The sequence below is a fragment of the Hyphopichia burtonii genome, assembly GCF_001661395.1.
Source record: "Hyphopichia burtonii NRRL Y-1933 unplaced genomic scaffold HYPBUscaffold_10, whole genome shotgun sequence".
NCBI lineage: Eukaryota > Fungi > Ascomycota > Pichiomycetes > Serinales > Debaryomycetaceae > Hyphopichia > Hyphopichia burtonii.
The window spans coordinates 291,150-319,088 of NW_017963737.1; the positions used below are offsets into that span (position 1 = coordinate 291,150).

General features: G+C 33.7%; 13 protein-coding genes across 13 annotated transcripts; 5 read left to right on the forward strand and 8 right to left on the reverse strand.

The window, feature by feature from the left end:
* Nucleotides 1-367: 367 nt before the first annotated feature.
* Nucleotides 368-1,030, reverse strand: HYPBUDRAFT_115694 (E2 ubiquitin-conjugating protein; the record flags this gene model as incomplete). Its single annotated transcript, XM_020219138.1, has 1 exon — nucleotides 368-1,030. The coding sequence occupies one exon, from the start codon at nucleotides 1,028-1,030 to the stop codon at nucleotides 368-370; it is 663 nt and encodes a 220-aa protein (XP_020073821.1).
* Nucleotides 1,031-1,363: 333 nt separating this feature from the next.
* CDC39 (CCR4-NOT core subunit) lies at nucleotides 1,364-7,411 on the reverse strand (the record flags this gene model as incomplete). Its single annotated transcript, XM_020222830.1, has 1 exon — nucleotides 1,364-7,411. The coding sequence occupies one exon, from the start codon at nucleotides 7,409-7,411 to the stop codon at nucleotides 1,364-1,366; it is 6,048 nt and encodes a 2,015-aa protein (XP_020073822.1).
* A 1,950-nt stretch (nucleotides 7,412-9,361) lies between these two features.
* On the reverse strand, nucleotides 9,362-10,792 carry HYPBUDRAFT_88649 (TBC domain-containing protein; the record flags this gene model as incomplete). The annotated part of the gene is made up of 1 exon (XM_020223822.1): nucleotides 9,362-10,792. A coding segment is annotated over one exon (1,431 nt), but the record flags the coding sequence as incomplete, so codon positions are not given.
* A 1,176-nt stretch (nucleotides 10,793-11,968) lies between these two features.
* Nucleotides 11,969-12,667, forward strand: HYPBUDRAFT_8611 (uncharacterized protein; the record flags this gene model as incomplete). Its single annotated transcript, XM_020223768.1, has 1 exon — nucleotides 11,969-12,667. One exon carries the CDS (start codon nucleotides 11,969-11,971, stop codon nucleotides 12,665-12,667), a length of 699 nt encoding a protein of 232 aa, XP_020073824.1.
* Nucleotides 12,668-12,750: 83 nt separating this feature from the next.
* HYPBUDRAFT_115553 (cytochrome c oxidase subunit VIb) lies at nucleotides 12,751-13,002 on the reverse strand (the record flags this gene model as incomplete). Its single annotated transcript, XM_020219129.1, has 1 exon — nucleotides 12,751-13,002. The coding sequence occupies one exon, from the start codon at nucleotides 13,000-13,002 to the stop codon at nucleotides 12,751-12,753; it is 252 nt and encodes an 83-aa protein (XP_020073825.1).
* On the reverse strand, nucleotides 12,805-13,815 carry HYPBUDRAFT_154327 (uncharacterized protein; the record flags this gene model as incomplete). The annotated part of the gene is made up of 1 exon (XM_020222018.1): nucleotides 12,805-13,815. A coding segment is annotated over exon 1 (545 nt), but the record flags the coding sequence as incomplete, so codon positions are not given.
* Nucleotides 13,816-13,863: 48 nt separating this feature from the next.
* Nucleotides 13,864-15,510, reverse strand: HYPBUDRAFT_151072 (uncharacterized protein; the record flags this gene model as incomplete). Its single annotated transcript, XM_020220325.1, has 1 exon — nucleotides 13,864-15,510. The coding sequence occupies one exon, from the start codon at nucleotides 15,508-15,510 to the stop codon at nucleotides 13,864-13,866; it is 1,647 nt and encodes a 548-aa protein (XP_020073827.1).
* Nucleotides 15,511-15,869: 359 nt separating this feature from the next.
* On the forward strand, nucleotides 15,870-17,012 carry HYPBUDRAFT_115746 (pyridoxal-phosphate-dependent aminotransferase family protein; the record flags this gene model as incomplete). The annotated part of the gene is made up of 1 exon (XM_020219145.1): nucleotides 15,870-17,012. The coding sequence occupies one exon, from the start codon at nucleotides 15,870-15,872 to the stop codon at nucleotides 17,010-17,012; it is 1,143 nt and encodes a 380-aa protein (XP_020073828.1).
* A 108-nt stretch (nucleotides 17,013-17,120) lies between these two features.
* HYPBUDRAFT_184798 (uncharacterized protein) lies at nucleotides 17,121-18,142 on the forward strand. The gene has a single exon (XM_020222917.1). It carries the CDS (start codon nucleotides 17,168-17,170, stop codon nucleotides 18,017-18,019), a length of 852 nt encoding a protein of 283 aa, XP_020073829.1. The 5' UTR covers nucleotides 17,121-17,167; the 3' UTR covers nucleotides 18,020-18,142.
* Nucleotides 18,143-18,459: 317 nt separating this feature from the next.
* On the forward strand, nucleotides 18,460-22,863 carry TOP2 (DNA topoisomerase 2; the record flags this gene model as incomplete). The annotated part of the gene is made up of 1 exon (XM_020220326.1): nucleotides 18,460-22,863. The coding sequence occupies one exon, from the start codon at nucleotides 18,460-18,462 to the stop codon at nucleotides 22,861-22,863; it is 4,404 nt and encodes a 1,467-aa protein (XP_020073830.1).
* Nucleotides 22,864-23,684: 821 nt separating this feature from the next.
* HYPBUDRAFT_159164 (uncharacterized protein) lies at nucleotides 23,685-24,419 on the forward strand (the record flags this gene model as incomplete). The annotated part of the gene is made up of 1 exon (XM_020222426.1): nucleotides 23,685-24,419. One exon carries the CDS (start codon nucleotides 23,685-23,687, stop codon nucleotides 24,417-24,419), a length of 735 nt encoding a protein of 244 aa, XP_020073831.1.
* A 115-nt stretch (nucleotides 24,420-24,534) lies between these two features.
* HYPBUDRAFT_13851 (uncharacterized protein) lies at nucleotides 24,535-24,954 on the reverse strand (the record flags this gene model as incomplete). Its single annotated transcript, XM_020219678.1, has 1 exon — nucleotides 24,535-24,954. The coding sequence occupies one exon, from the start codon at nucleotides 24,952-24,954 to the stop codon at nucleotides 24,535-24,537; it is 420 nt and encodes a 139-aa protein (XP_020073832.1).
* Nucleotides 24,955-25,444: 490 nt separating this feature from the next.
* On the reverse strand, nucleotides 25,445-25,597 carry GAT1 (Gat1p; the record flags this gene model as incomplete). Its single annotated transcript, XM_020223802.1, has 1 exon — nucleotides 25,445-25,597. A coding segment is annotated over one exon (153 nt), but the record flags the coding sequence as incomplete, so codon positions are not given.
* Between the last annotated feature and the right edge of the window lie 2,342 nt (nucleotides 25,598-27,939).

Here is a 27,939-nt window from a genome sequence, read left to right on the forward strand (position 1 = left end):
TCTATCGAGTGGATAGGTTAAGAGAAACGGGTGCTGCGGTCGGAACAGTGCTTGTTAGAGAGGAGGTGATATAATAAGTGGCAAAAAGCGGGTTAGGAAGCCGGGATCAAAATGACCTTAATTACGAGATTTCAGATTGAAAGTACCGGAACCGTGTGATATATTACGTTATGTAGTATGTATATGTAGTAGATATGTACGTATGATGTAGATGAATGGACAAGGGTTGATATTAGGTGATAATAGGCGACTAGGGATGAAGGTTGGTGATAATAGTTGGCAGGGGATGAAGGTTGGTGATAATAGTTGGCAGGGGATGAGGGTTGGTGATACTTGGTGATATTTGGAAAAGGGACATAATCTTTGTCTATTGACACTCTTTTAAAAGTTCTTCTAAGATTTTGTTTTCAGTTTCACCTTTATTGGTTACGTTATTGAAACTTTTAATACCCATTCTTCTCAACACCAAAATGGTTTTATCTCTAGGGAAACCCATATTTTCAAACTGAGTGACGATTTCATCATCAATCCCATACAAGGCAGAATCACTCAAGGCGGCTTGACCATCCTTCTCACCATCACTGGCGTATAATTTAGTCCAATAAGCAGCGGTTTCATCAAAACCAGCTTTATTGGAAATGTAGTGTTTGGCAACTTCGGCATCTTGTGGATCGGATGGTTCAGGTGATTGTAATAACGATTGCAATGAAATCAAGGAGCTTTTCAAAGTTAAAATGGGAGTCCAGGCATCCTTTAAAATATCCAAACAAATGGCTCCAGTAACTGATGATATATTTGGATGGTAAATCTTAGTCAAGAATTTCATTTGTGGTGGTTTAAATGGGTATTCATTTGGAATATTAATATCGACTTGGAAAGTACCCTTTTCATATGGTGTCCCTGGAGGTCCCTTGAAATATCCAGTCAAATGTGTTAAATCAGTTTCATTATTCAATCTCAAGGACACTCCTGATTGAGCATCCTGACGACATTCTTCCAATTCTTTGGCAATTCTTTTAACACGAGACATTTTCTATCAATCCTCAATCAATCGCTGTCCAATAAAACTATCTTCCAAAAGAATAAGCTGAAATAATTATAATTGAAAAGGGTCTACGATCTTCTCGTTCGTTCGCCTTCTGTTTTTTTCTTTAAAGCTGGCAATTTTGACTTTTTTTTTTTTTTTCTTTACTCTTTGTTTTGCTTTAACTTATTACCAATTTAAGTGCGTAAATGAAAAATGTCTACATATGAATTATACTTTTATAGGACATTAATTATAAATATTGTACATAGTATAGTATACAGTAGTGGGGACAAGCGAAAATGAAACAAATCGGGGTTGAACTTTTGTAAGATCTGCTTAAGCAGTTGTGCCTTCACTAACTACTTGAGCCAAGGTTGGGTTTGATGGATTTGATGGAGCAGGTCCACCTTTAACATTTCTAGATAATGCTTCAAAGATAACTTTCAATTCAGGGGATGCATCTTTGACGAATGGTAATTCAAAGAATCCGTAATCGCCATTTTTCACTAATTCTGTGAAAACAATTGTCAACCCCCATGGATGAGGCTTATTAACAATTTGTCTTTCTAGTAAAACTCTGGTAATAATCTCTTGAATGGTTAATTTAGCATTTCCTTGACCCCAAATGGAGTTGGAGCTAAAGAAGAATAGTATGATACCAATGAACCAATGGGTGTGACTATTTGGATAACGTAATTGATTAGCAATTGAATTAATTATATGGAATTTAAATTCAAGAGATCCATTATTAACCAAGTCAACTAATAATGCAACATGAGAAGATTTTGTATTAAAACCTCTAACGTTATTAGGTAATCTATCAGCAACAGCAGAAATACCGATATGTAAAACTAAAGCATTGATTAATTTAACATTATAGTGAACGGTTGTAAAACCATAATCGGATGAATACTTAGGATGGTTCAATTTAGTACCATTATAAATCGATCTCATCAAGGTTGGTGCTGGGATACGTAAGAAGTTATCGACTGGTTTCTTCAATCCGACTTTGACCAAATCATCCGATGGTTTATAAGCAACCGTTGGTGCATCATTAATTTCTGGTAATCTTTCAACTTTCAAGCCTTGAGTGAAGGGGTCAACAAGTTGGATGTTCTTTGGAGTGGCTGATAATATGATATTTTTCAATTGGACATAATTATTTGGCACTGCAGTTACCAATTGATAATGACATTCAGCCAAAAATTCAGGGTTGTCATGAGATAAACCAACAAACATTCTATTGATGGCTTTGAAAATAACATTAATGACATCATGATGAACGAATTCGTCTTTAGCGTAAACACTATCAAATTTCAAAATTGCAGTCATTAACTTAACCGCTGTTGGATATCCCTTCTTTTCTGGTAGTTCAAGTAATCTTGGTAAAAACATACGATGCGAGATTAATGAAATCCAAGCGAATGTAAAACCTGGATAGATAATTGGTTGAAGAGAATTGAAAACTTCACCAATGAAAGGGAAAAAGTAACTGTCTAAATGACTAGTGGCATCTTTATCTGTGACAGATGCTTCATTCCACCAACATAATAACGATGAAAAAATTCTGAAATATGCTCTTTCATTCCAATTACTTTCTGCCTCATGATCATTAGTTAATACCAAAATAAGAATACCAAAAATGTTTCTCAAGTAATCAATAGCTTCCTCTGGATGATCTTTATCAAAATTCAAAATTATTTGAACAATTAAAATAGCAAGAGCGTCAACAGCGAGGAAAACTTCACGCTGAGTTCTACTTCTAACTTCGTGTTCAGTGGCAAAAGCCGTGGTTGAAACTTCGGTTGCAGCTTTGAAAAATGCTTCAAAATAATCTGGTTCAACCAAAATTTTCTTGTTAAATAAGTCTTGAATGAAATATTTTTGTAAAATTTCTGTGCTTTCACCATGAGTTAAAAGTTTGATCCATTCGGTGAAAATGTATCCCATTTGCGTGTAAAGTTCTGGTGTTTTTTCTACACCGGCAGCAGGCAAACTAGATTTTTTCAAAAATTCAAACAAATCATCACGGGCATTCTTAGCTTGTTTACCTTCTTCTGTGGATTCGTCTCCAACATACTTAGATAAGGCGTCTAAAGTGAAAGCAAATTCAGATCTTAAAGCAATTGGTCTCAATTCATCAGAACTGAAAACATTCAATAATAAACTTGCGGCAAACTTAACCACAATTGGACTATTACTATCACTAATGAGTTTACCAACAGAAGCATCCAATTTAATTGGTTGAACGAGTTGAACTTTCAATAAAGAAAACATAACCGGCATATTGAATTTACGTTGATCAGATGAATGAACCAACCACCAAATGACATCCTTGGCAGTTGAGGGTGAATATTCACACAATTTATCCAAAACAACAACATAAATCTCATTGCTCATTGGATTATCATTCAGCTGGGTAAACAAGCAATTCACAGCATACTGTGCTACCTTCAACAATAACTCAGGAGATTTCAATGCTCTACTTTGAGCAAGACTCAAAGCTTGAGTTAAAGAATTCATGATAGGATGGTCAGCACCCAAATCACTCAATTTGGTCTCTTTAACATTAGTTAACAATTCAATTGCCTTTTCACAATTCTGTGTAATAGCAGCGAAAAGTTGATCAATAGAAACGAGATCGTCAACTCTTGGTGGTTGTTGTAATTGAGTTTGAGGTGGTTGATTCATAGATGACAATTGCTGTTGAGGAGTCATCAGAGTCACTGGAATAGCAGCACTTGGTACTGGAGTTGTACCAGATTGATCTGGTACAATACCAGGAGTAATTTGTGCTTCACTGTCAGCTTTCACAATCGATCCATTGGTACCAAAACCCGCGTAAATATTAATTTGACTTGAGCTTAAGCCTTCTGGTTGTAATCCTAATGGTGGGGGTAATCTCAAAGCATAATCAGAAGCGAATTCTTCAACAAAAGGCTTGCCAGCTGGATGGTGTTCACGTGCAAGAACATACTTTTGCATTCTTTCATCAATCATATCTCCAATGTTACCGGCAGCAATCTTATCAACAATATCAACACATAAATCAACATTGGATTGAATAGCGAGATTTAATTCAGCCAAAGGTAATTCAGCTGGGTTAATATTACCTAATAAGCTTATCATTGTAGCCTCAATGGTTTCACTCAAGATTTTGCGACCACTGCAAACTACCATACTATGGGAAAGTTGCTGAGCCAAAGTTTGATAACTAGAACGAAACTTGGTCAAGTCTGCTTCGGTAGCAAAATCTTTTCTTATCAAAGCTTCAGTTGTAGTTAAGACGGCTTCAGAAACTCTACTCAAAATTGGGATAGCACACTCACGAACAGCTCTAGATAAAGAAGCTTGGAAAGCACGTCTCAAGTTTGGATTTTGAGTGAAAATAGTATTACCAACCAAAGTACTGAATGCAGAATTTTGTTGACCTGTAGATCCAGCAATAGCATCCGGAGCAGGTGGGGCACCAGCAGCAATGGATGGATCATCAATACCTCCAACTGGTGGGATTTGAGGTTGAATTCCTTGTGCTTGTAATAATTGCGCTTGTTGCTGAGCTTGAAGTTTTTGCTGTTGTTGCATGTGTAAACCGGGAACTTCATTTCCATCAAGAACCAATCTAGACATTTCATTAGTGATAGTGTTCTCTGGATGAATACCAAACATAGCTGCCAAGGCTGAAGGTTTAGGATTGTGACTTCTGACCAATGTAGATGGTTCAATATCCTTTATTTTCAATTTGAAGGAATTCAATAAGACTTCAACTTCAAATTTCAAATTCAACTTCAAATCAGCACATTCATAAAGCTCAGCTAAAACTTTTATGATACCTAAAACCCAAGGATTAGGTGGTTTAAAGATCTTGGAATATTGAGCTTGATCTAAAATTTTACAAACAAATGGAATAATCAAATGCAAAGATTTGAAATCAAATGCTTCAACCAATAAGAATTTTAAAGCTATTTGATCTCTTCTTAATGGTTTATCGTCTGCCAAAGTAATTTTACCTAACCAAGCACCTAAGTTCTTTAAATGATTTCTTTCCGTGGACGAGTCTTTGAAATTTCTAATCAAATGCTCTACTTCATTTAATGAAACGTTCAAGACGTATTCAACAAAGATTGGGTTTTCTAACAGTTTTACCAATTCAGCATATAATCCGTGGTTATTTGGTTCAGCTTTGGCTCTATCAGATACCAAGTATGTGGAAAACCATAAAAAGTAATTTTCAGTCAAAATCTCTTTAATTTCTGGTAATTTAGAAGCTAAATTATCAGCTGTCATATTATTAACAAAGAATAACAATTTATCAGAAATAGATTCACTTGGTTTCTCTTGTTGGATAAAACCAATTGTTTTATCAGTAACAGTGATAGATTGGTAATTTGGTTTTGAATCATCGATTTGAGAAGATGGTGCAGGTGACCCATCATGAGATTGAGAATGACCAGAATTAGCAGCATTTGAATCAGGACAGGCTATACCATTTGAAGCATCCTTCACTATTTGATACATTTTAGCATGTGCAGATAAGGATTGACATTCCAACAAGTGTTTACAATAGATGGGATATTCATGTAATCTAGATTTGAAATTGTATAATGACTGTACAGCAAATTTGAATAAATGGGAATCTTGAGGTTGATTACATGATTCCCAGATAAAATTCAAAGCCACTGTTAATGTAGTGCCTTGGATTAAATCTTTCTGTAATAAAGCACCGAATAAAAGGGACGTCGAGGCTAAAGCAGTCAAAGGATATTCCGAAAAAAATCTATATTCATCAAGTAATGAGTGAATCATGCAGCAAAATACGTCTTGATCATGAGGGATACTACTTGTTTTCATGCGAACCAACATATCGACAATCTCTTTAATCTCCATTTCTTTATTGTACATCTTTGAATAATAGGTCTTCATTTCGCCTTCAACTTGTGGCGGAAAGAGACTGGAATACAAGGTTTCATTGGATAAAATAGGTTCATCATGGCCACAACCAAAATTGATCAATCTTGGATAAGTTGTTAAGAGCAGCAACTGTAAATTTTTCAATCTTTCGGCGTCTATCAAACCATTTGAATTTTTCAATTTTTCTAACAAGTAGTAAACTACAGGAACTCTCAAGACTTTATAAGCACCTTTGACAATCTTTGGAGCAACAGCGTTACTAGCTTCAAGAATTTGTTGTTGACCCCATTCATAGTCATGAGTAGCCCTCAGTTCCAAAACCTCCATAAGTGATTGACATAATTCGCCTTTGGTATTGGGATCTTTAAATTTAGATTCCACTACTTGTTTATAGTCATATCCATAGTTAGATGCATCAACGGTAAAACTCAAACCTAATTTGAAGTTAAATGACCAAAACTTATTTAATAAATCATCAAGTAATCCAGATTTAGATGCAACGCTTAAGATTTTATTTGACGATTCAGTATCACCTCTTCTATTGTAATAATCAATCAATTTACTAAGCGCCAATTGTATGTCAAATTCTTTGAATTTTACTAAAACCTTATCTAAAGATGGACTAATGAGATCCATCAAGACATTGAATAATGCATCGATTAAATCAATGATGAAGTTGTTTTTATCAACAATTGACAAAGCAGATGTAATTAAATACTCTGGGTATACTCTGTAATCATGTTCAAAAATTTGACTTAAATAGGCGTTTAATTTTTTTTCTTGATCTGAAATATTTTGATCTTGATTTTCTTGGGATATTTTAGTTAAAACCAGCAATTCAAGTTTACCGATATTTATGAAACGTAATATATTTTTATTTGTATTGATAGGGGCAAAGCCAGGAGGTTGAATTTCGTTACCATTAAGTGGATCATTATTTTCTTCATCATCAAAACAAAGGGTTAAATTATCCAGAGAAGTAATATCATAACCTCCTTGTTGGGGATTCATTGAATGTAAAGTATATAATAAAGTTTTTTTAAACCACCAATCATAATTGAGAAATATGTCAATTATACCCTTTTTGAAATCAAGAGCTGATAAGAATTGAGTAATATTGGCGATCGAAGGTTGGATATTTCTTTTTGAAGAATCAAATAAATTAACCTGAATTTGAGCAAAGACATCATACCAGTTAAGATTAAACTTATCATCATTATCGATTGTTGTAAAGCATGATTGTAATTGTAATCCTTTTTCTCTGGCTTCAGGTAATGAATTAACAACTGCAAAACTAATATTAGGGCCATTAGGATTAGTTACACCTTGAGAACCAGGGATTAAGACTTCGGATAAAATTAATGCAACACTTGAATCACCTTCATTAGATTTCAATTGTAGTAAACTTGGTAATAGTTTGTCTGATAATAAACTATCGGGGCCTATTTCCAGCAAAAGTTGTTTGAATGACATATCAATAATCAGTTTATAAAATTTGTTGACAGGAGTAATATCAAGATTAAAGGCGTCAAGAGAAGCAATTGTTAAAAGTTTATGGAGGAATGGGAAAGATTTTGACTTTAAAATTTTTTCCAATACAATATTCCAATTGAAAGGTTCTTTATAAGATTTGACAAAATTTGATAATTTTATTGAATTTGTTTGAATAAATTGTTGAGTAACTTCTGGATCAACAACTTCAAAATCAATTGCAATAATAAATGATAAAACTAAATCGCAATCAAACTTATTTAAAAAATTAATTAAATTGAATTTTTCTTCACTTGAATAAGCTTGAATTAAACAATGAATCAAAGAAGTTGAATATTCTAAATTTTTAGCCACAAATTCTAAAGCGTCTTTTAATAATAATTCAACTGGATGTAACTTTGAATTTGAATCCTGATATTGATTAGTAAGACAAGCAAAAACAAGTTTTTGGATATAAGAGTGAAAAACTAATCTAGATTGATATCCCTTTTTGGCAACCGTACTTGTTAACAAGATATACTTGATTTGTTTAAAGTTAGAATCAAAATTAGAATGATCAATAGTAGAAATTAAAATTGATAATTGATTTGACTTAACTCTAATTAACTCAGCGTCTGGACCTTGATTAATATAAGTGGAGAAATCTTCTGCGCGGATTAATTCTGTTGGAAATTCTGGGAGGAATTTAAAAGATGAAGATTTGAAAGATTCAGGAAAAAAATCTGTTGATGGAGTGTCAAGAATTGATTGATGTAGGTGGGGGCCCGTTGGGCTGTTATTTGAGGGTTGTGAAGACACGATTTATGGAGTTATTAGTTATGAAAAAGATAGCTTTAATTGAATAATAAGAAAATCCTTTATTGAATGACACTTTATAGATCTAATCAGTAGTCCAAATAAAGTATCAACACCAGGAAATGAGGAAATAAAGGAGAATCTTGCAAATGCGTCGTAACAATCGTTAAATTAATGGATAATAAACAAAATAGAAACGAAAATTTTCAGTGGTTTATACTTGGGCGTTAAAATGGTAAAAAAAATCAACAAATAAATACAAAAAGTGAACAAAAAAAAAAAAAAAAAGAAGGAATAATGAATTGACAATATCTATGGTTGGTTGGATAGTGATTATCTTAAGTTCTTTCTTTTTGAATTGAATTCTCTAATGATTCGATAGTAAACTAGAACTATTTGATATATAAATCGTTGGCGAGTAAATTTTTAATGGCGCTGAACCTTTTTTTTCCTTCTTTCAGGAAAAGGTTACCCGGTGGTGGGTGTACGGGTCAAAAAAAAAACCAAACTATACGAACATACATATGATCAGTACCCGTAAAACAAATATATTGGGATATTCTATATAAAGATATATAAATACACAATCCTTAACCAAAAAGAAAACAAAATGAAGACAGCCCGAGTCTTAACCTAGAAATAAATAAGCATTACGTAAATAATCATCACGCAAAATCAACAATCGATAAGATTTGAAATATCTAATTTCAATTCATCATTATCGATTAAGTCGTAAGTTTTTTTAAGTAAAAATTTCAACTTTTCATTCTCTAAAAGTAAAGCTTCATTTTGTTTTTCTAAATCATGATCATGATGGAGATCATAGTTGATCGAAGAGTTGTGATCATGACTTATAGAAGGAATATGAGTAGACTGAATTAATTGTGGAGTTTCATCAAAATCATGATGTTTTTGTTGTAAAGGAGTATTTGGTTCATCAAATTCTTTAGGAGGAACTTGCAATTGTTGTTCGTTAATTGAAACATTGCTTTTATTTGATTTTTGAAAATATCTTGGTAACTTCCAAAAATCACTAAAAGTTGAGTTTTTTGAAGTTCCCGAAATTGGAGAAATATCATCATCATCATGACTATTATTACTAGTAATATCGGAAAATAATGATTCGGTTTCAAGATCTGAAGGTTTATTTAATTTTAATGAAAAAACCGATAACGAAGAATTATTATTATCTGGTTGAGAATTATTATAAGAATTATCAGAATCCGACCTATTTCTATTCATTGAAGAATTAGAAGATATCGAAGAATTCGAATTATTAATCTTAAAACCTTTAATTTTATCAATAACTGACAGACCAGTTCTTGAATGTTGAGAATTATTATCAATATCCAAAGCACAAGACGAATCAACTAATTTTAAAAATAATGAATCATCCCAAGATAATAATAAATTACCGAAAAACATATCTAAATCATTAATTATATTCCCCCATTTTGAATCATTTAATAAATGTTGATAAACAACTTCTTCATCACCTTCTTTTAAACTCATAATAATTGGTTTATTAACAATTAATAAACCAATTGAAATTTTGAAAAAACCAACTTTCCAACCTTGAATAAGACAAAAATCCATAATTCTATTAACAATTGATAAATCCGGAGTATGACTTGAAATAAAGGATAACCACCATTGGAATAGAAATACTTGAAATTCCACAAATTTAATCATATGATTATATAAATCATTATCAATTTTTGATAAAATTGAACAAAATTCTTTATACCATTTATTTAAAGTTGAGGACATTAAAGAAGTGGTGAAAATATCATGTAATTCTCTTTCTGATTCCATTATACTACATAATGAATGGAAAGTCAAGATACAATCATCATTAAAATGATAATGTAAAGCTCCCACTAAGAACAAAAGACCTTGACAATAACCTAATTCAACATCATAATTAGCATAAACATTTAAAATAGTTGATAAATCTTCAATTGTTTTATCAATTTTGAAAAAAGAAACTGAAGGAAATGTACGACATAAATCTTTACTAATTTGTTTGGAAATTGATGCAGTATAAGAATGTTGGAAATTATTATAAATTAATTTTGAAGTTTTAGGAACATTATTTTTAGTATGTTGACAATCAATTAAAATTAATTTTTGCCAAATCATTGATCTTAATTGACAAGGAATTCCTTGTTGTAAAAATAACATTTCAGTATAATTTGGTAAAGTATTAATAGTCCTTGAAGGATTATTAATAAAAGATAACCAATAAGATTTTTCTAATGATGATGATATAGTTGATTGCAGATCAACAAAATTTTGACAACAATTTGAATAATTTTCTGGATTTGATAATGATTTACCACAATTGGTACAAGTGGTGAAGTCATCATTCTTAAAGTCATAATTATTCATAATTGATGTTAAATCATCAAACAGATATTGATCATTTTGATTAATATCTTCATTATCATCAAAATGGGTAAGTCTATTAGAGTCAATCTTCAGTTCTAAATTATAGAGCAAAATAGAGTTATCGGAGGAAACTGAAGATCTAAGAGATTCTTCAAATTCCAATAACGATTCATAATCGATAGAAGTCATTAGGTTATAAGTATAAGCAGGTATTAAAGAAAGTATAAAAAATGTAGTAAAAAATCTAAAGAAATGTAAGGAGTGAATCTAGTGAGTAATAAACAGACTAAGGAGTGAATAGGGTAAGAAGTGAATGAGTGAATAGGGTAAGAAGTGAATGAGTGAATAGAGTAAGTAATGAATGAATGAAATAGACCCTTAATGTATAGCTTACCTGATTAGAGTAAAGAAGAAGTTGTTGAAATTTCGAGCTGATAACTCTAATAAGTAATTTTTTTGTGCTAGAAATTTCTCGTTTCTCAATGATTTGTTTATAAACAAAGGAGCTACTGAACCTGCTCAAAACCACCTTGTAAAGGGTGGAAAAGGGGCATGTTTGGCTGTCAATTGCACGAGCCGTTGTTAAACCGGGATACACGACACTTAATTACTCCTAATGGCAGTCCATCAAGAACACGAAACTGTCTAATTATGTCCGTAATCCAGCACTATTTATTTGCTGGCATCGTTAAACCCTGTCCTGTGCTACTACGCTAGCACTGACTGTTAGTCTACGGAGTACCATTGACTCCTTCACTCTACTGACTACTGACAGACTGTAAGACCAACTATTGACTCCACTCTACTGACTACTGACAGACTGTAATACCAAATGCTTTGCTGACTTGTAATTCAAGATTGAAACATTCGTGGAATGTATGGCCAGAGTATGCTTATATAATAATATGCCAATGCTTATGTAATGATGATTTTGTGGTGTACGGGTGGGTACATACAAGAGAGTAGATGAATAGGTAGAGTAGATGAATAGGTAGAGTATACGAATAGGTATAGTTACAAACGAAGTACTCGATGGGGTATACTAGACGGAATTAAACGAAGCAGAGTGGAGTAGATAGGGAGGATGGTAGAAAAGATGAATAGTATAGTGATGACTAGGACAATGTAGAAGGACAAATCGGATAGATGAGTATACTAGACGTATACTAGAATGTAATATGGTTGGGCATTGATAAGAAGGGATAGGGTATTCGATTTGCTTACCAACTGATAGCAGGAATTATGCAATTGAAAAAGTTGGTGTTATATTGCTGCAAATCTGAATTCTCAAATTTACTCACTTAAATTCATCTCATCTTAAAACTTTTAGTTAGTTAGTTATTATACATCAAAATGGTTTACTACTTTAAAGCAAAAGTAAGTGAAGAAACAGAATATTCTGATTTCGGATTAGATGATGAAAAAGAATATACCATCTATATGGGTAAAGATAAACATGAAAATGATCCATTAATTAAAAAATCCCATCCTAAGAATTTATGGTTTCACGTAGATAAACATTCATCAGCACATTTATACCTTCAGTTATCGTTAGAAGAACAAAGTATTAAGTTTGAAGATTTAAAATTGGAAGAATCATTATTGACTCAATTAGGACAGTTAACTAAAGCAAATTCAATCAAAGCAAATAAATTAAATAATATAACAATCATCTATACTCCAGTTGATAACTTATATACTGACGGTACAATGGATACCGGTACTGTTAGTTTCAACAACGGACAAAAAGTTAAAAGAATTCATATTAACAAGAAGGAAAATTCAATAGTCAATAAATTAAATAAAACTAAAAATGAAGTTTCAATTGAAGAGTTCATCTCAAATCAACAAACATTAATTACAAATTGGCAATCCAATAAGAAAATGATTGAAAGAAATTTAGAACAACAAAGAAAAGAAGAAGCAAAATTAAATGACTTACAAAAACAGAAAAACTCTGATCCTTATGCTGACTTATTCAATGAAACTAGCGTCAACGCTAATAGTAATGAATTCAGAAATGAAAATTGGGTAGAAGAAGATTTTTGGTAGTTCTTTATATATTAAATATATATACTTTTACTTATAATGACAATATTTTTTTTTTTTAAATAGTATTTGAATATTTGAGTAGTTTAATCAAGTTTGACTGGGAATTTACCAGCTTCTCTTAAATCATTCCATTTATCAACAGTATCAACTGGACATAACGAAGTAAAAGTTTTGAAAAAAATTTGACATGGTTCAAATTCTTCTCCTTTAACATTAACACATTTATGATAATCAATATAAGATTGAGCACAATGTTTGGTTTGATTTTGATTTGGAAATCTTGGATCAAATTGTGGAGTTTCCATCTTAAAGGTTTCTAAGTCAAAGTTACCCATCTTGCCGTGTTTATTAGTATATTCAATGTTGTATCTATAAATTCGAAATGCTTTAAAAATTCATCTTTGATAAAAATGTACTGCGAAGTCTTACGATTTTTTCAAATCACTGAATTTGATTGGTTCGAGTGTGGCACGTGACATGGACCCGTACACCTGTATTCACTAGTGCTTAACTAGCTTCATCTAATTATCCTGGTAAGTCCAACGGGGAAGGTCTTTCTGACGCTGGGGTTGGCCTGCTTGGGGCTCCACCAATAAGATATTCAAGATGGGGAGCTGGAACGTTTTGTGGGTGTGCAATGGGCGGTCTTCGTCTTCGGAATCGGCATCGAGTCCTTCAAATATATTACTCTTTTGCTTAAGAGTGCTTTTGTTATGATTATAGTTGGGATTGGTATAGCTTTTGCTTCTCTGCATCGAATTATACTGTTCTGCCTTGGTTTGAGTCTTGACTATTTCAACTATACTGATCAATTTGGGTATACCGTTGGACTTGGCGGTTAACAAGATCTGGTGATTTACCTCGAGTTGTTTGATGACTTGATTCACTCTTCGTTTGATCAGGTCATTCTTGGTGATGATTATGGGACTGGCTGGAGCCTCTGGATTCTGGAAGGTGTTGAAACTGGCACTGCTTAGGATCTCTCGATACACCAACTGCGATTGAACTTCGTATGTTTCTTTATCTTTGAGATGAATGTCCTTGGAAACTGCCTGCTGTGAATGGTTCATGATGTAGGAATACAGGAATACAGTGGGTAGTAAGTACAGTAATACAGCGAAGTAATACAGTGAAGTAATACAGTGAAGTAATACAGTGAAGTACCGTGAAGTACAGTGAATATATTGCGATGATATTTAGTGCGTATTTTTTTTTGGAAAGCTTGATCCACTACCTCTGCTGCTATTGGCACTATGTAGAATTGCAGTAGAGGTATCCAAGTCGCCGTATCTACTTGAGGTGGAGGTGTCCATTAGCCTATTGAACTTAAGAGCATCGAGCATTTCGGTGTGGGACCGAAGCATTTCGCTATTGGTGTATGTGATTGGATGCATATGAACGAACGGCTTCTTTGTTCTGTGCTTAGTGGGAAAGGGCGCCGGTAAAGCTGGTGGGTGTAGAGCCTGGGGTGGTGGTAGAGGTAGAGACTGTGGGGGTGCTGGTAAAGCCTGGGGTGGTGCTGGTGGTAGAGACTGTTGGGGTGGTGCTGGAGGAGCATCATGGAATTCTTCACCATAAGTAAAGTCTTCAGTTCCCTTGATTAAATCTTTTAAGTCTTCGTATTCGTCTTTTTCGTCTATCAAAACCATCCCAATGAACACCGGCGGTGGTAACGGGTTAAACGGTGCGTAATTCATCATATTCTTATTTGGTAATATCCCATTAACAATTCCGGTTTGGGTAAAAGGAGATTTATTCCTTTTGAGTTGGAATAAATTTGATTGACCAAATCTAATATGGAATAAAATAGTGAAAATGAGACTGATTGAACTGAATTGTTTTAGTTCCATATTAAGAGATGAAATATTCGATAAAATCGATCCAATATTTAAACCTCTGCCTTGACTAAAATCATAGTATAATGGATTTGCAATAATTGAAGAAGGTAGAAAAGGTTTATTTGAAATAGCAGCAATTCGATTCCATTCCTTCAAGTTTTCTAATAAATTTAAATGACCAAATAAGCTATTTGAAATACCTTCAATTTTCAATTCATTACAAATTAATATCAATTCTTGGAAAATTTCTTGCATCATATTCTTTGATGTAGCAATATTCTTTAATGAGTTGAGGTTATGATCTCCAAAGATAACCGTGGGGACGTGGAAACACATCATAGTGAACAATTTTTTCCAAATGACTCTAATAAGTTTTTCGTGAAACCCATAAGAAATTATTTTAATCCAATGTTGATTTTCGTGGTTTTTTTTATAAGTCAGGGTCAAATCCGATAATTTTGCCCCCATTATTGAATCGGGGATTTCAATTGCATTGAATGTTAATGGATTCTGGATCCCGGCCATTGGAACCCCAATTCTCATTTCTCCCAAACAAACAAGTTGCAAAACTTTTAAATTTTCATTAATAATTCTACAATCAATTTCAGAACTTATTGCCAACACCGCATATTGACTCAACTGGGCTTGCACTTTCTCGTATAACCAAGGATCCTCTCTAACATCAACCAAAATTATCGACCCAAACCCAATCATCTTCATTAACGTATTTTTATAATGTTGCCAATAATAATAATCAAAAAATACAAAGTCAAATGCCGGCCCGTTATACATACTCAACTGCTCGATTGTCTCGTATGTCTGGTTCGGATGGAACACTAGTGGATCTTCGATATTGGGTCTAAATAAAAGCCAGGGTTCTGGCCCCGTCTTGCTAACGGATTTCTTCAAAAGACATACTGTAAGGTGGTAATTTGATCCGGAAAACACCCACCCAAGGTACGAGAGCGTCGGAGAGTGGCCAAGCACCAAAATCCGCCCCGTCATCGTTATCAACAAGAACCAGTTGGTGGAAAATGGGACATCAAATCCACAAATTTACAGCCATTGCCCACAAACGTTGCAGCAACAAGTCCACACCCGTACATCATACCCCCATACACCCACACTTATCGGACCGACGGGTATCTCCAGCCAGTGAAAAATTAAAGGGCGACGGGGACAAATTCGTGGGGACTCAACCGGGGATATAAAGTTGAACAGTTGCTTCTTCTTTTCCATTGACATATATGTTGACGTATACACTTCAATTGAGTAGATTTCCACTAAGAACACCTCAATTAAGTAGACTTTCATTTCGAACACCTTTTCCCCGTCATATTCAGAGATTTGCTTATCATACCAAAATGTCTGTTCCATATAAACAAGAAGAACACAAGTTGACCATGATTCCTGGTCCAATTGAGTTTTCCGATCCAGTTCTTTATGCCATGGCCACCCCATCACAAGCACATACCTCACCGGAATTTGTTAAGACTTTCCAAAGTGCTTTGGTTAATACTAGAAAGTTGTTTAAATCAACCGATGCCAATGCCCAACCATATGTGATTAGTGGTTCCGGTACTTTAGGATGGGATATTGTTGGTGCCAATTTGATCAATCCTGGTGATAAAGTTTTGGTATTATCAACTGGGTTTTTCTCTGACTCCTTTGCCGAAGCTTTAAAGGTTTACGATGCCGATGTTGATGTCATTACTGCAGAAGTTGGTGATGTTGTTCCATTTGACAAAATCAGTGAGCAATTGAAATCAAATAAATATGCTGCAATTACTATTACTCATGTTGATACTTCGACCTCTGTTGTTAGTGACGTTGAAAAAATCTCCCAAATTGTTAAAAAGGAGTCACCAGAAACTTTAATCGTTGTTGATGGGGTTTGTTCCATTGGAGTTGAAAATCTTGAATTCGATAAATGGGGGGTTGATTATGCATTGTCTGCTTCCCAAAAAGCTATTGGGGTTCCAGCAGGTTTATCAATCAGCTTTGCTTCTTCTAGAGCAGTTTCCAAAGCTTTAGCTAGAGAAAAAGATTCTTCCTTTTTTGCTTCTTTGAAAAAATGGACTCCAATCATGAAGGCTTATGAAAGTGGTAAACCAGCTTATTTTGCCACTCCTGCCGTTCAAACAGTTACTGCTTTGAAAGTTTCCTTGGATGAAATCTTGAGCGAAAGTCTAGATGAAAGATTTGCAAAACATGAAAAAGTCTCGAACGACTTCAAATCTAACTTATCTAAATTAGGCTTGAAAATCTTACCTCTCAATGAAAAAGTTGCTGCCAGTGGATTAACCGCAGTTTATTTCCCTGATGGTATCAATGGTAATGATCTTATTGCCAAAATTGGTTCCAAAGGTTTCACCGTTGCCGGTGGTATTCATAAAGCTTTGCTTGGTAAATATTTCAGAGTTGGTCACATGGGTGTCTCTGTTTACGATGGCCACGTCGAAAAACTCACCAAGGCCATTCAAGACTCTTTGGCTGAACTCAAATAAGTATTTAGATAGTTAATAAAATGCTGCACTTCATTATAATTGCAACTATTCCTGTGTAGAAATTCTGAGAAGAAGTCAAAAAAAAAAAAATATACAACCAAAAAAGTTTTTGTTTTAGAACAAGCAATCACCTTCTTTAGCTTTTATCCTTTAAAATGGCTATTGCATTCCCTGATATTGATCCCTATGAGGTGTTGGAATTGGATAAATCGGCCACTCCGATTGAAATCAAGAAACAATATAAGAAACTTTGTTTAAAGTATCATCCCGATAAACTTCAACAGACATCTGAAAGTAATGTTGATAAAGATCATTTCCCCAAACTTCAATTTGCATATTCTATATTATCTGACCCGGCTAAAAGAAATCGCTATGATACTCTTGGATCGTTAGGCTATGGAGATGATGTGGAAGATGATGAGGTTTTTGATTGGAAAGAATTTTTTGAGGGAATGAATGAAAAAATCACTATTGAAATGATTGAAGAAGATAAATTGAAGTATCAAAATTCAACAGAAGAAATGAATGACATACTAAATAACTTTGTTTATTATGAAGGAGATTTCTTAAAGTTATTTGAAGTTATACCCCATCTTGAATTCGACGAATTGGAAGAAAATCGTGTTTTCAAAATAATTGAAAATGCTATTGATGAGGACGAACTAGAGGTTGAAAATAAAAATATCATCAAATCATTTGAAAAATATAAAAGATCCCGTAAAACTAAAGTTAAACAAATGTTAAAGAAATTGGCCAAAGAAGCAAAAGAAGCAAAAGAATTAGAAAAAACAATAAAGGATAAATCAAATAGAAATTTAAGAAATGAAAGCGATTTGAAAAGCTTGATCCAAAGCAGACAAAATAACCGGTTGAACAATTTGATTGATAATTTGGAATCAAAGTACTTAAATAAAAAAGGTGATAAAAGATCTCATAGAGATGTTGACGATGATGAATTTGAAAGAATTCAAAAGAATTTAATGAATAAAAAATCAAAAAATAAGTAGGTTTTGTATAATATTAGCATATAATGATATTTTATTAAATGTTTACTAGTGTAAAGGTTTCGAAGTTTAGAAATTTGGTAATTTTGCAAGGTTTTTCCAAAAAATTTCATTTTTTTGCAAAAAATTCCATTTTGCAGCCTTATTTTCCCAATCACCTTCTTTTCTAAGTTTATTCCATACCAATTTCCGGCACTCACACCATTAGCCAGCTCTTCATACATCCGCCTACCCTATGAAGCATCCATAGACTTACTATAGACCTACTACAGGGCCTACGACCATGGTCTTTTAACGCGTTGAGTAATGACAAAAAAAAAAAAAAAAAATACAAGCGCGTTTTACAGCGAAATATCAAATAGATCCGGCTTTTGATAACTCAATACACATCTGTTCTTCTTAATCTACTCTTGTTCTTCGACTTGTTCATTATACAGTGATCGATGAGTGACTTTGAAGATTCAGCCTCGGTATCCGAAGCAGAATACATCTCTTCCGACGGTTCTGAAGAGTTTACTGAAACACCAGCTGCTGTTAAAAAGAAATCTCCACCAAAACCATTGCAGGATGCCACTAATACTTCGAATGCTCCAGCTAAGAAGAAATCAAACGCTTCAGAACAATACCAAAAGTTATCTCAATTGGAGCATATCTTGAAAAGACCAGATACTTATATCGGTTCTGTTGAAAAAACACCAACTAAAATGTGGAGTTTTGATTCAGTTCTGGAATCAATGAAATATGAAGAAGTTACCATAGTTCCCGGGTTATACAAGATTTTCGATGAAATCTTAGTTAATGCTGCCGATAATAAGATAAGAGATCCATCAATGAAGAATATTAAAGTTAAAATAGATCCAGAAAATAATTTAATTTCTGTCATGAATGATGGTAAAGGTATCCCAGTTGAAATACACGAAAAGGAGAAAATATATATCCCTGAGTTAATTTTTGGTAATTTATTAACTTCTTCGAATTATGATGATGATGAGAAAAAAGTTACTGGGGGTCGTAATGGTTATGGGGCTAAATTATGTAATATTTTTTCAACTGAATTCATTTTAGAAACTGCTGATGCTAATACTGGTTTATCTTATAAACAAACATGGAATAATAATATGTCAAAAGTTTCTAAGCCGAAGATAACTCAATTAAAATCGAAAAAAGAATTTACAAGAGTTAGTTTTAAACCTGATTTATTGAAATTTAATATGGATTCATTAGATGATCAAATTTTATCAGTTTTGAGAAGAAGAGTTTATGATTTATGTGGTACTGTTAAAGATTGTAACATTTACTTGAATGATAAAAAACTTAGTATTAAGAATTTTAAATCATATATTGAAATGTATGTTCAAGCACTAAAAGCTGTTGCTGAGGATCCAATCGATCCAGATGATACTAATAAAATCTATGCTCCTTTAGTTCATGAAGTTATAAGTGATCGTTGGGAAATTGGGTTTTCGGTTAGTGATGGTAATTTTAACCAAGTTAGTTTCGTTAATTCAATTGCTACAACTACTGGTGGTACTCATGTTAAATACGTTTCTGATCAAATTATTTCAAAATTAACTGAAACTTTAGCTAAAAAGGAAAAGAATAAAAAATTAATGATTAAAGCTCAAGATATTAGAAATAATATGTTTTTATTTGTTAATTGTTTAATTGAAAATCCTGCGTTCACTTCTCAAACAAAAGAACAATTGACTACCAGAGTTTCACAGTTTGGTGGTAAATCAAGTGAAAAATTTCAAGTCACTGATTCACTTATTAATAAAATTTTGAAAACTAGTATTGTTGATAAAATAAGATCTATTGTTAGTGCCAATCATGATAAAGCTTTACAAAAAGCTGATGGTTCAAGAAAATCAAGAGTTAAAAATGTGAAATTAGTTGATGCCAATAAGGCTGGTACTAAACAAAGTCGTGACTGTTTCCTTATTCTTACTGAAGGGGATTCTGCGCTATCATTGGCAGTTTCCGGGTTAGCAGTTGTTGGGCGTGATTATTATGGATGTTTCCCACTAAGAGGTAAATTACTTAATGTCAGAGAAGCAACTCCTGATCAAATTTCGAAAAATGCTGAAATCAATGCTATCAAACAAATTATGGGATTACAACATAAAAAAAAGTATACTAAAGAAAATATCGATCAATTAAGATATGGCCATATAATTATCATGACTGATCAAGATCATGATGGTTCACATATCAAAGGGTTACTTATCAATTTTTTCGAAACAAGTTTCCCTGGATTATTAGAAATTCCAGGATTTTTATTAGAATTTATCACTCCAATTGTTAAAGTTACAATTAAAGGTAGAAATAATAAAGCTGAAAAAATTCCATTTTATACTATGCCTGAATTTGAAGAATGGCGTGAGACCACTGGTAAAACCTGTCGTTGGACTCAGAAGTATTATAAAGGTTTAGGTACTTCATTACCAGAAGAAGCTCGTGAATATTTTGCAGCTTTAGATAAACATATGAAAACCTTCCATGAATTAGAAGGAGATGATCGTGGGTTAATTGATCTTGCATTTTCTAAAAAGAAGGCTGATGATAGAAAAGATTGGTTGCAAGCTTTTCAACCGGGTACCCATTTAGATCCAAATCTCGAAATCATTCCAATTAGTGATTTCATTAATAAAGAATTGATTTTATTTTCAATGGCTGATAATATTCGTTCAATTCCATCAGTATTGGATGGTTTCAAACCGGGCCAAAGAAAAGTACTTTTTGGGGTTAACAAAAGAAATTTAAAGGGAGAAATCAAAGTTGCTCAATTAGCGGGTTATGTTGGTAATCATACTGGGTATCATCATGGTGAACAATCATTAACACAAACTATTATTGGATTAGCCCAAGATTTTATTGGGTCCAATAATTTAAATATTTTGAAACCATTAGGAGCATTTGGATCAAGAGCAGCCGGTGGTAAAGATTTTGCAGCACCAAGATATTTATTTACTCAACTTAATGAGATTACACGAAAGATTTTCAATCCTTTGGATCAACCATTATATACTTATGTTCAGGATGACGAGCAGTATGTTGAACCCGAATGGTATTTGCCAGTACTTCCAATGTTATTAGTTAATGGAGCAGAAGGGATTGGTACTGGGTGGTCTACCAATGTTCCATCATTCAATCCAACTGATATTGTTGAGAATATTAAAAGATTAATGAATGGGGAAGAATTAGAAGAGTTAATACCTTGGTATAGAGGATGGGAAGGTACTATTGAACAGAACGGAGGAGATAAGTTCAAAGTACTTGGAAGAATTGAGCAAATTGATAACACAACATTAGAAATTACTGAAATACCGGTTAAGACCTGGACCAATAATATGAAGGAGTATTTAATATCAGGATTGGGGACCGATAAGGTTAAACCATGGATTAAAGATGTTGAAGAACATCATGGGTTGAATATCAAGTTTATTATTAAATTGAGTAGTGAAGAAATGGCCAAATCATTAAAGATGGGATTAATGGAAAGATTTAGATTAATATCAACGATTAATTTAAGTAATATGGTTGCGTTTGATCCAATGGGTAGAATTAAAAAATATGATCGACCAAATGATATATTAAGAGATTTCTATTATGTCAGGCTTGAATATTATCAAAAACGTAAAGATTTTATGACTGATGATTTACAAAATCAATTGGTTAAATTGAGTGAACAAGCTAGGTTCATTAAGGCAATCATTGATCGAGAAATTACTGTATCCAATAAGAAGAGAAGTGAGTTAGTTGACGTCTTATTAAATCATAAATTTGTTAGGTTTGACCGAAATGGTAAAGCAATTAAAGAAACAACGGAAAGAAGTGGATTATTTGTTGATGATGAAGAATTAATTGAAGAAGAAGAACAAGAAATTGGAGATATTAGTCAATTAAATGCTAGTGGAGTGAATAATTTAGCCGGAGAAGAAGAAAGTGAACATAGACCAGAATCAATTTATTCGCAATATGATTATTTATTGGGAATGGCAATTTGGTCCTTGACTAGAGAAAGATTTGAAAGATTGTTGAAACAACAAGAAGAAAAACAAAAAGAATTAACTGAATTATTAAAATTAAGTGCTAAAGATTTATGGAATTCGGATTTAGATATCTTCTTACAAGAATGGGAGAAATTTTTAGCGGATGATTTTGAAAGAAGAAATAGTATTATTCCAAATAAAGCTACCAAGAGGAAAGGTAAGACTACCAAAAGAAAAAATGAAGATAAAGAAGAACCAGCTAAGAAAAAGCCTACAATTAAGAAACCTGCGAAACCAACCAAGGAAACCACCAAGGAAACCACCAAGGGAACCACCAAGGAAACCACCAAACCAGTTGAAAAGACTCAAGCAAGTTTGAAATTTGACAAAGCTGATCCAGAAGAAGACATGCTATCGTTTTTCAATAAAAGCTCTAGTGAAGAGGCCCAGCCCCCGGCCAAGTCCAAGACCAAGACCAAGCCAGTGCCCAAAAAGGAAAACAAAGAACCGGTTGTCCATTCCATTTTCAGTGATAGTGATGATGATTTACTATTGGGGATGAACGATATTGGCAAACAAAAGCCGGAAATCGTGGTTTCTGATAGTGAAGAAGAACTACCCGCAAAACCGGCCAAGGGCAAGATGAGCATCAAAGACGAATTGGATGACTTAATCGAAACAACCCCACAAGCATCGACGTCCCCAGAGGGCGGACGCAGAGGGGCCAGAGCAAGAAGTACAAATCGAAAACCCGTCTCTTACAAACTAGACCTTGATTCTCTGCAGGGCAGCAGCAGCAGCAGCGAAGAAGAAGCAGCAGCAGAAGAAGAAGAGGATGATTCTGAAATGGAATAGTAGTATAGATTATACATAAAGTCAATCTACATTCAAGATACGGCCAATTCTCCCATGTAGACGCAAGATAACTAGATGCACTGGTGACTGGGGACAGATACCGATTTACGAGTAAGAAAATACCCTGTTTAAGGTTATGCTGGACACTTTAGCGAGAGATCACTTGTTCCGTGGTGATAAATAATATAACTCGAACTATCAAATAGGACTTCTGTTTAACCTTTTATTTTACGAGCTGGTGCAAAGTGTAAGTGAAATTGTTTTTTTTTTTTGTTGTTGTTTGTTTCCTTACAAAGAAGACAAAGGCGGATTCTGCTTTGTATTATTCAAGCCCGTAAAAAATGATTAGAACGCCTTATAATTAGAAGTAGTACATTATGGTTATAGCCCAACAAGTGGGCCTTTTAAACATACGATCTTTTAGAAGCTGATTGTAAGTGACATTTCCTTCGGTGGTTGATTTCTTTTTATGCCATCGGACATTTCTTTTCACCAGACATTTCTGCTTATAAGGTTATATCATTTAAATCGCACGTCAACCCACCGAGTCAGCCTGATTGTAGAGCCCACCGATTGACCAGGCGGGATTACAAGGATTACGAGGGCAATATCTTTTTTTTTTTTCTTTCTTTCTTTCTTTTGCTTTTGCTTTTGCTTTTGCAGTATATAATATATATGAAAGATTGATTTAGACTTTTATTTTCGTTAAGACCCCCAAAATTCTCTTTATTTTATATATTTCCATATAAGGGTGGATTTAATGCCAGTGAAATATGTTTCATTTTGAATCAACTAGTCTTCCTGCACCCTTTAATCCAATAATGTCGAGTGGTAATAATTATAATTCTAGTTACAATTCCAATTACAATTCAGGTTATCCGTACGAATACCAGCAGCCTCAACACCAACACCAACAGCACCAACAGCACCAACAGCACCAACAGCACCAACAGCACCAACAGCACCAACAGCACCAACAGCACCAACAGCACCAACAACACCAACAGCCGCAACAACGCCAGTACCAACAGCAATACTACCAGCAATTACCGCAGCATCTACCCAAGGGCCAACCCGAGCAGGATGGCCAAAATTACCCTTACAGTCCCAAATTCACTCCTCAAGATATTCAGATTTTGAAACAACTCTTGATGGCGGGGGAAAAACACAAGTGGAAGCAAATCACCAAGGAAATCAACTACCAAGCGGCAGGACGAAGAGGTGAAACCTATGTTGATGATAGTCAGAACTATAGTCCGGTGAATAACCATGCGTTAACTCTACAACAGCCGCAACAAGCACAGACCCAGACCCAGCCCCAGGCCCAGAATCCACAACAAGCACAAGCACAACAGTCGCAGCAGCAGCTTCCAGCTACTGCCGGGACTAAAAACGTCTCTCCAACGTTTGTCATTAAACAGTACCAGTCACTACTCGGTTTACCTAACAACGCATTGCATTTTGGTATTTTGGGTTCATCTTTACCTTATGTTGTTGCAGAAAATGGTTGGGATGATATAACGGCCTCCGAAGCATTGAACGATAATGTTGAATAATCTATTATGTTGTCTTATACAAGTTTTTTTTTAAGTCTCCTTCATTTCTTTCTTTGTCTTTTATTTATTATTTTTAGATGGTACCTCTTTATATAGGTAATATATTTAGAGTTTATTATGCTCCGTGCACTTTACAATCGGTGCAATCATTGGAGTCTGTTAAAAAATCGCTTTTGGTATACTTATCAATATGTCCCAAATTTTCATTTGGCCATAAGGAATCTCTAATTAAACTTTTCAATAATTTTGAATCAGGAAACCCATCAAAGTAATATGATTCATTTTGTAGTTCGTCACTTTTCTTGAACCTTCTTTTATAAATGATTTCAGGTTCAGAATCTTCAGTTTTAACCAAGATTATTTGAAAGATTCCCGGCTGGTGATAATTTGGTTGAAGGGAGATATCGGGGATTAGGTTTTTGGCAGGATCACTGAAGGTTTGCATGATTTCCTGAAGATACCAAACTGCTCTCATATGCCATTTACAACGAGCACAGAACTCAATAATGAGTTTGGGATACTTATTTACTGACATTCTTAAGGAAAGAAGCACTAACTAAAGAAAATAATAAAAAAAAAAACTACAGTGAGAAATTTGTATTAACAAAAAGAGACTTGCTTTTTTTGCATTAAATATTCTATTTAAAAAAGATTAGATGCTAGAATTGAATAAAGCTAAGGATAATAATTACAGAACGAAATGAAGTCTAGAGGTTCATACTGAGCCAGTCCAAGTTTTGATTTTCATCATTTGAATGATCAATCATCATATTATGATTGGTGTCTTCATTTTTGATTTGATTATTTTGATTAATTTCGAAAAAATTGGTTGAATGATGATCAAGTTCATTAATTGGGTGTAATGACTTATTTGAATCATCGAAGAATTGTTCAGGTAATGGCTGATTTTTTTCATTTCTTCTTTTAAATAAATTTTTTTTATCATCATCAAATTTTTTTATTGAAGTTGGATTTAAATCGTCGCCATCTTTGATTGATTTATTCTTTTTTGGATTATTTGCACCTCGTTGTCTTTTTTTAATCACATCAGTTTTCAAACTCAATGGTCTGACTACTCCGTGTAATTTCAAAAACAATCCACAGGCATTACATAAAGGTTCTCCTTGAGGATTTCTTCTCCAAAGCGGAGTTGTTTTAGTATGACAATTAGTACAAGAAACCGTCAGTTCATCATTACTAATTTTTTTAGAATTCGATGAAGGTAATTGTGGAGTTGTTATTATTGTTTCATTATTTTTTTTCTTTAAATTTGATGATGGACTAGTGCTTAAAGTTATTGTGGAAGATCTTGATTTTTTAACCATTCTTTTATTATAATCTGGTTGATTATGGCTTGATATTGAAGTACTTGCCGTTGATAAATTATCATCATTTATAAAAGATTCATTCCAAGTTGAAGGTAAACTAAATGATTGTCCATTACTATTTTGATTAATGGTGGAAGAAGTACTTGAAGCAATACTTAATCTATGATGATGATTTGAAGAAGGGGGATGATCAAAATTATCGAAATAACTATTTGATTTATAATCAAATGCCGGTGATTGTTGAGCAGATGAAAGAAATGAATTATTTCGATGTAATGAATCAATCGATTGTCCTGGTAATGTGAATTGGGGTGGATTTTGTAAAGATTGGGAATGAGAAGTGAACGGAGTGGTTGATCTTGATTTATTAAAATGATCCATTAGACTAACCATCGAATGATCTTGTCTCGATAATTGATTATTATTTAATATTGATGAAGGCCCAATAGTAGTTAACGGCAGTTCTTTTTTATCAAAAGAATTTGTTGATTGAGGAGAAAATTTTGAAGTTTGAGATATCGATGTTGATGAAGGTAATGAGTTTGAAATATTGTTCATTGGAGATTCAAAAGCTAATGGATCTAATGAAAATGCAAACCCGCCATTTTCTTTGGCCAAGTTATTTTCTCTTTTAGCAGCTGCTAGTGAAGCGGAAAGATTTGAATGGGTGTTTTTTGAATTTGGAATTGGGTTATTTGGAATTGGATTTGGGATATCCGTGCCATTTGAAGCAAGAATCAACGGAGAAAATGGCGCTGATCTTTTCTTCAGATTATTTGGATTAGTGAAAGTAGATGAATCATCTTGTCCCATTTTTCTAATATGAGCAACGTAATCAAATTCATCAGCTGCAGGATCTAAATTAGGAGATGTCTTTTGGTTGATTGAATTTATAACTGGTGAAGTTAAAAATTGATGATAATCTTCATCTTCATTTTTAACTTCAGCTTCCTCTTCTTTAGATTTTTGATCTTTAATATGATTAACAAACATCATTCGCCAAGTTAAATTTTCCATTCTTTTCTTATATGGTAATGATTCTTTTGCTTTATGATATAATTTCCATAATTTTTCTGCACTTGTTGAATCATCATCATTTAAATTAAAATGATTTGATGTATCAATCAAATTAAAATGGAATTTATTAGTTATTCTTGTTTTTTCTTCTTGATAAGAATTACTTTCTTCTATATTACCTCGTTGATGATTATTATTCTGATTAAATGGACTATTAGTAGCTGTTGTTGTTGAAGATACCGTTGATGATGAATCAAGTCCTCCTGAGTTAATTGAATGATTCATTACGGGGATATCCGAATCAACTTTATACCAATAAAATTGCAAAAGAAAAGAAAAAAAACTATTACTGACAGTATCTTTCGGATTGCTTATCAAAAATAAAGCATATATTTGAATAAGTTAAATAAGTTCAATAATAAATACTCTCTACTATTACTACAATTAAAAAACCCATAAATACTTCTTCTGGCTAAATTTGCATTCTTTTCGCTGATAAACTTTGTAATTGGTTCCGTGAATAATCCTCGAATTTAATTGGTTTCTGATAACCAAATTGCAAAACCTGGCGAGTCACGTGCACAACACCCGAGTCCCGGGCAAACCAAAGCGACCCGGCCGAGGTCTGCGCGGTGCACGGGTCGTCCACCGCCAGCGCCGCTGCGTGTGCGTTGACCGAAAATAGAAGAAAGAGAGTAGGGTGTGCATTCACCAAAACAAAGGGAGGGCGTGCGCCCACCCACACCCACCTTTTGGTTGCTACTTCTTCAATAGGCGTCTATTTTGCCACCGACAAATACTTCCTTCTTTTCTTTATCACCACATCTTCTTTATTACCAGCTCTTCTTTAGCTTAACTTCTTGATCTTCGTTGATTTGTGTATGCTATACCGTTCTAACTAATTGATTGTAATTGTAACACTCAATAACCCATATCTAGCCAATTGTAGCCAGCTGTTGGATTCTTGGAATTACCCGCCGACTACTCAGCATATCAACCGACTAAGCTGATATTGATACCACCCAATTGTTACTGGTATAATCGATTGGACTGGATAAATTGTATAAGTCAGTGGATTGTATAATATCAATTTTCAAGTCGTTGACCATCGGTTAACTCAATTTACTATATTGCTTTCAGTTGCATTGCTCATTACCGCACAGTGTCCTATATCT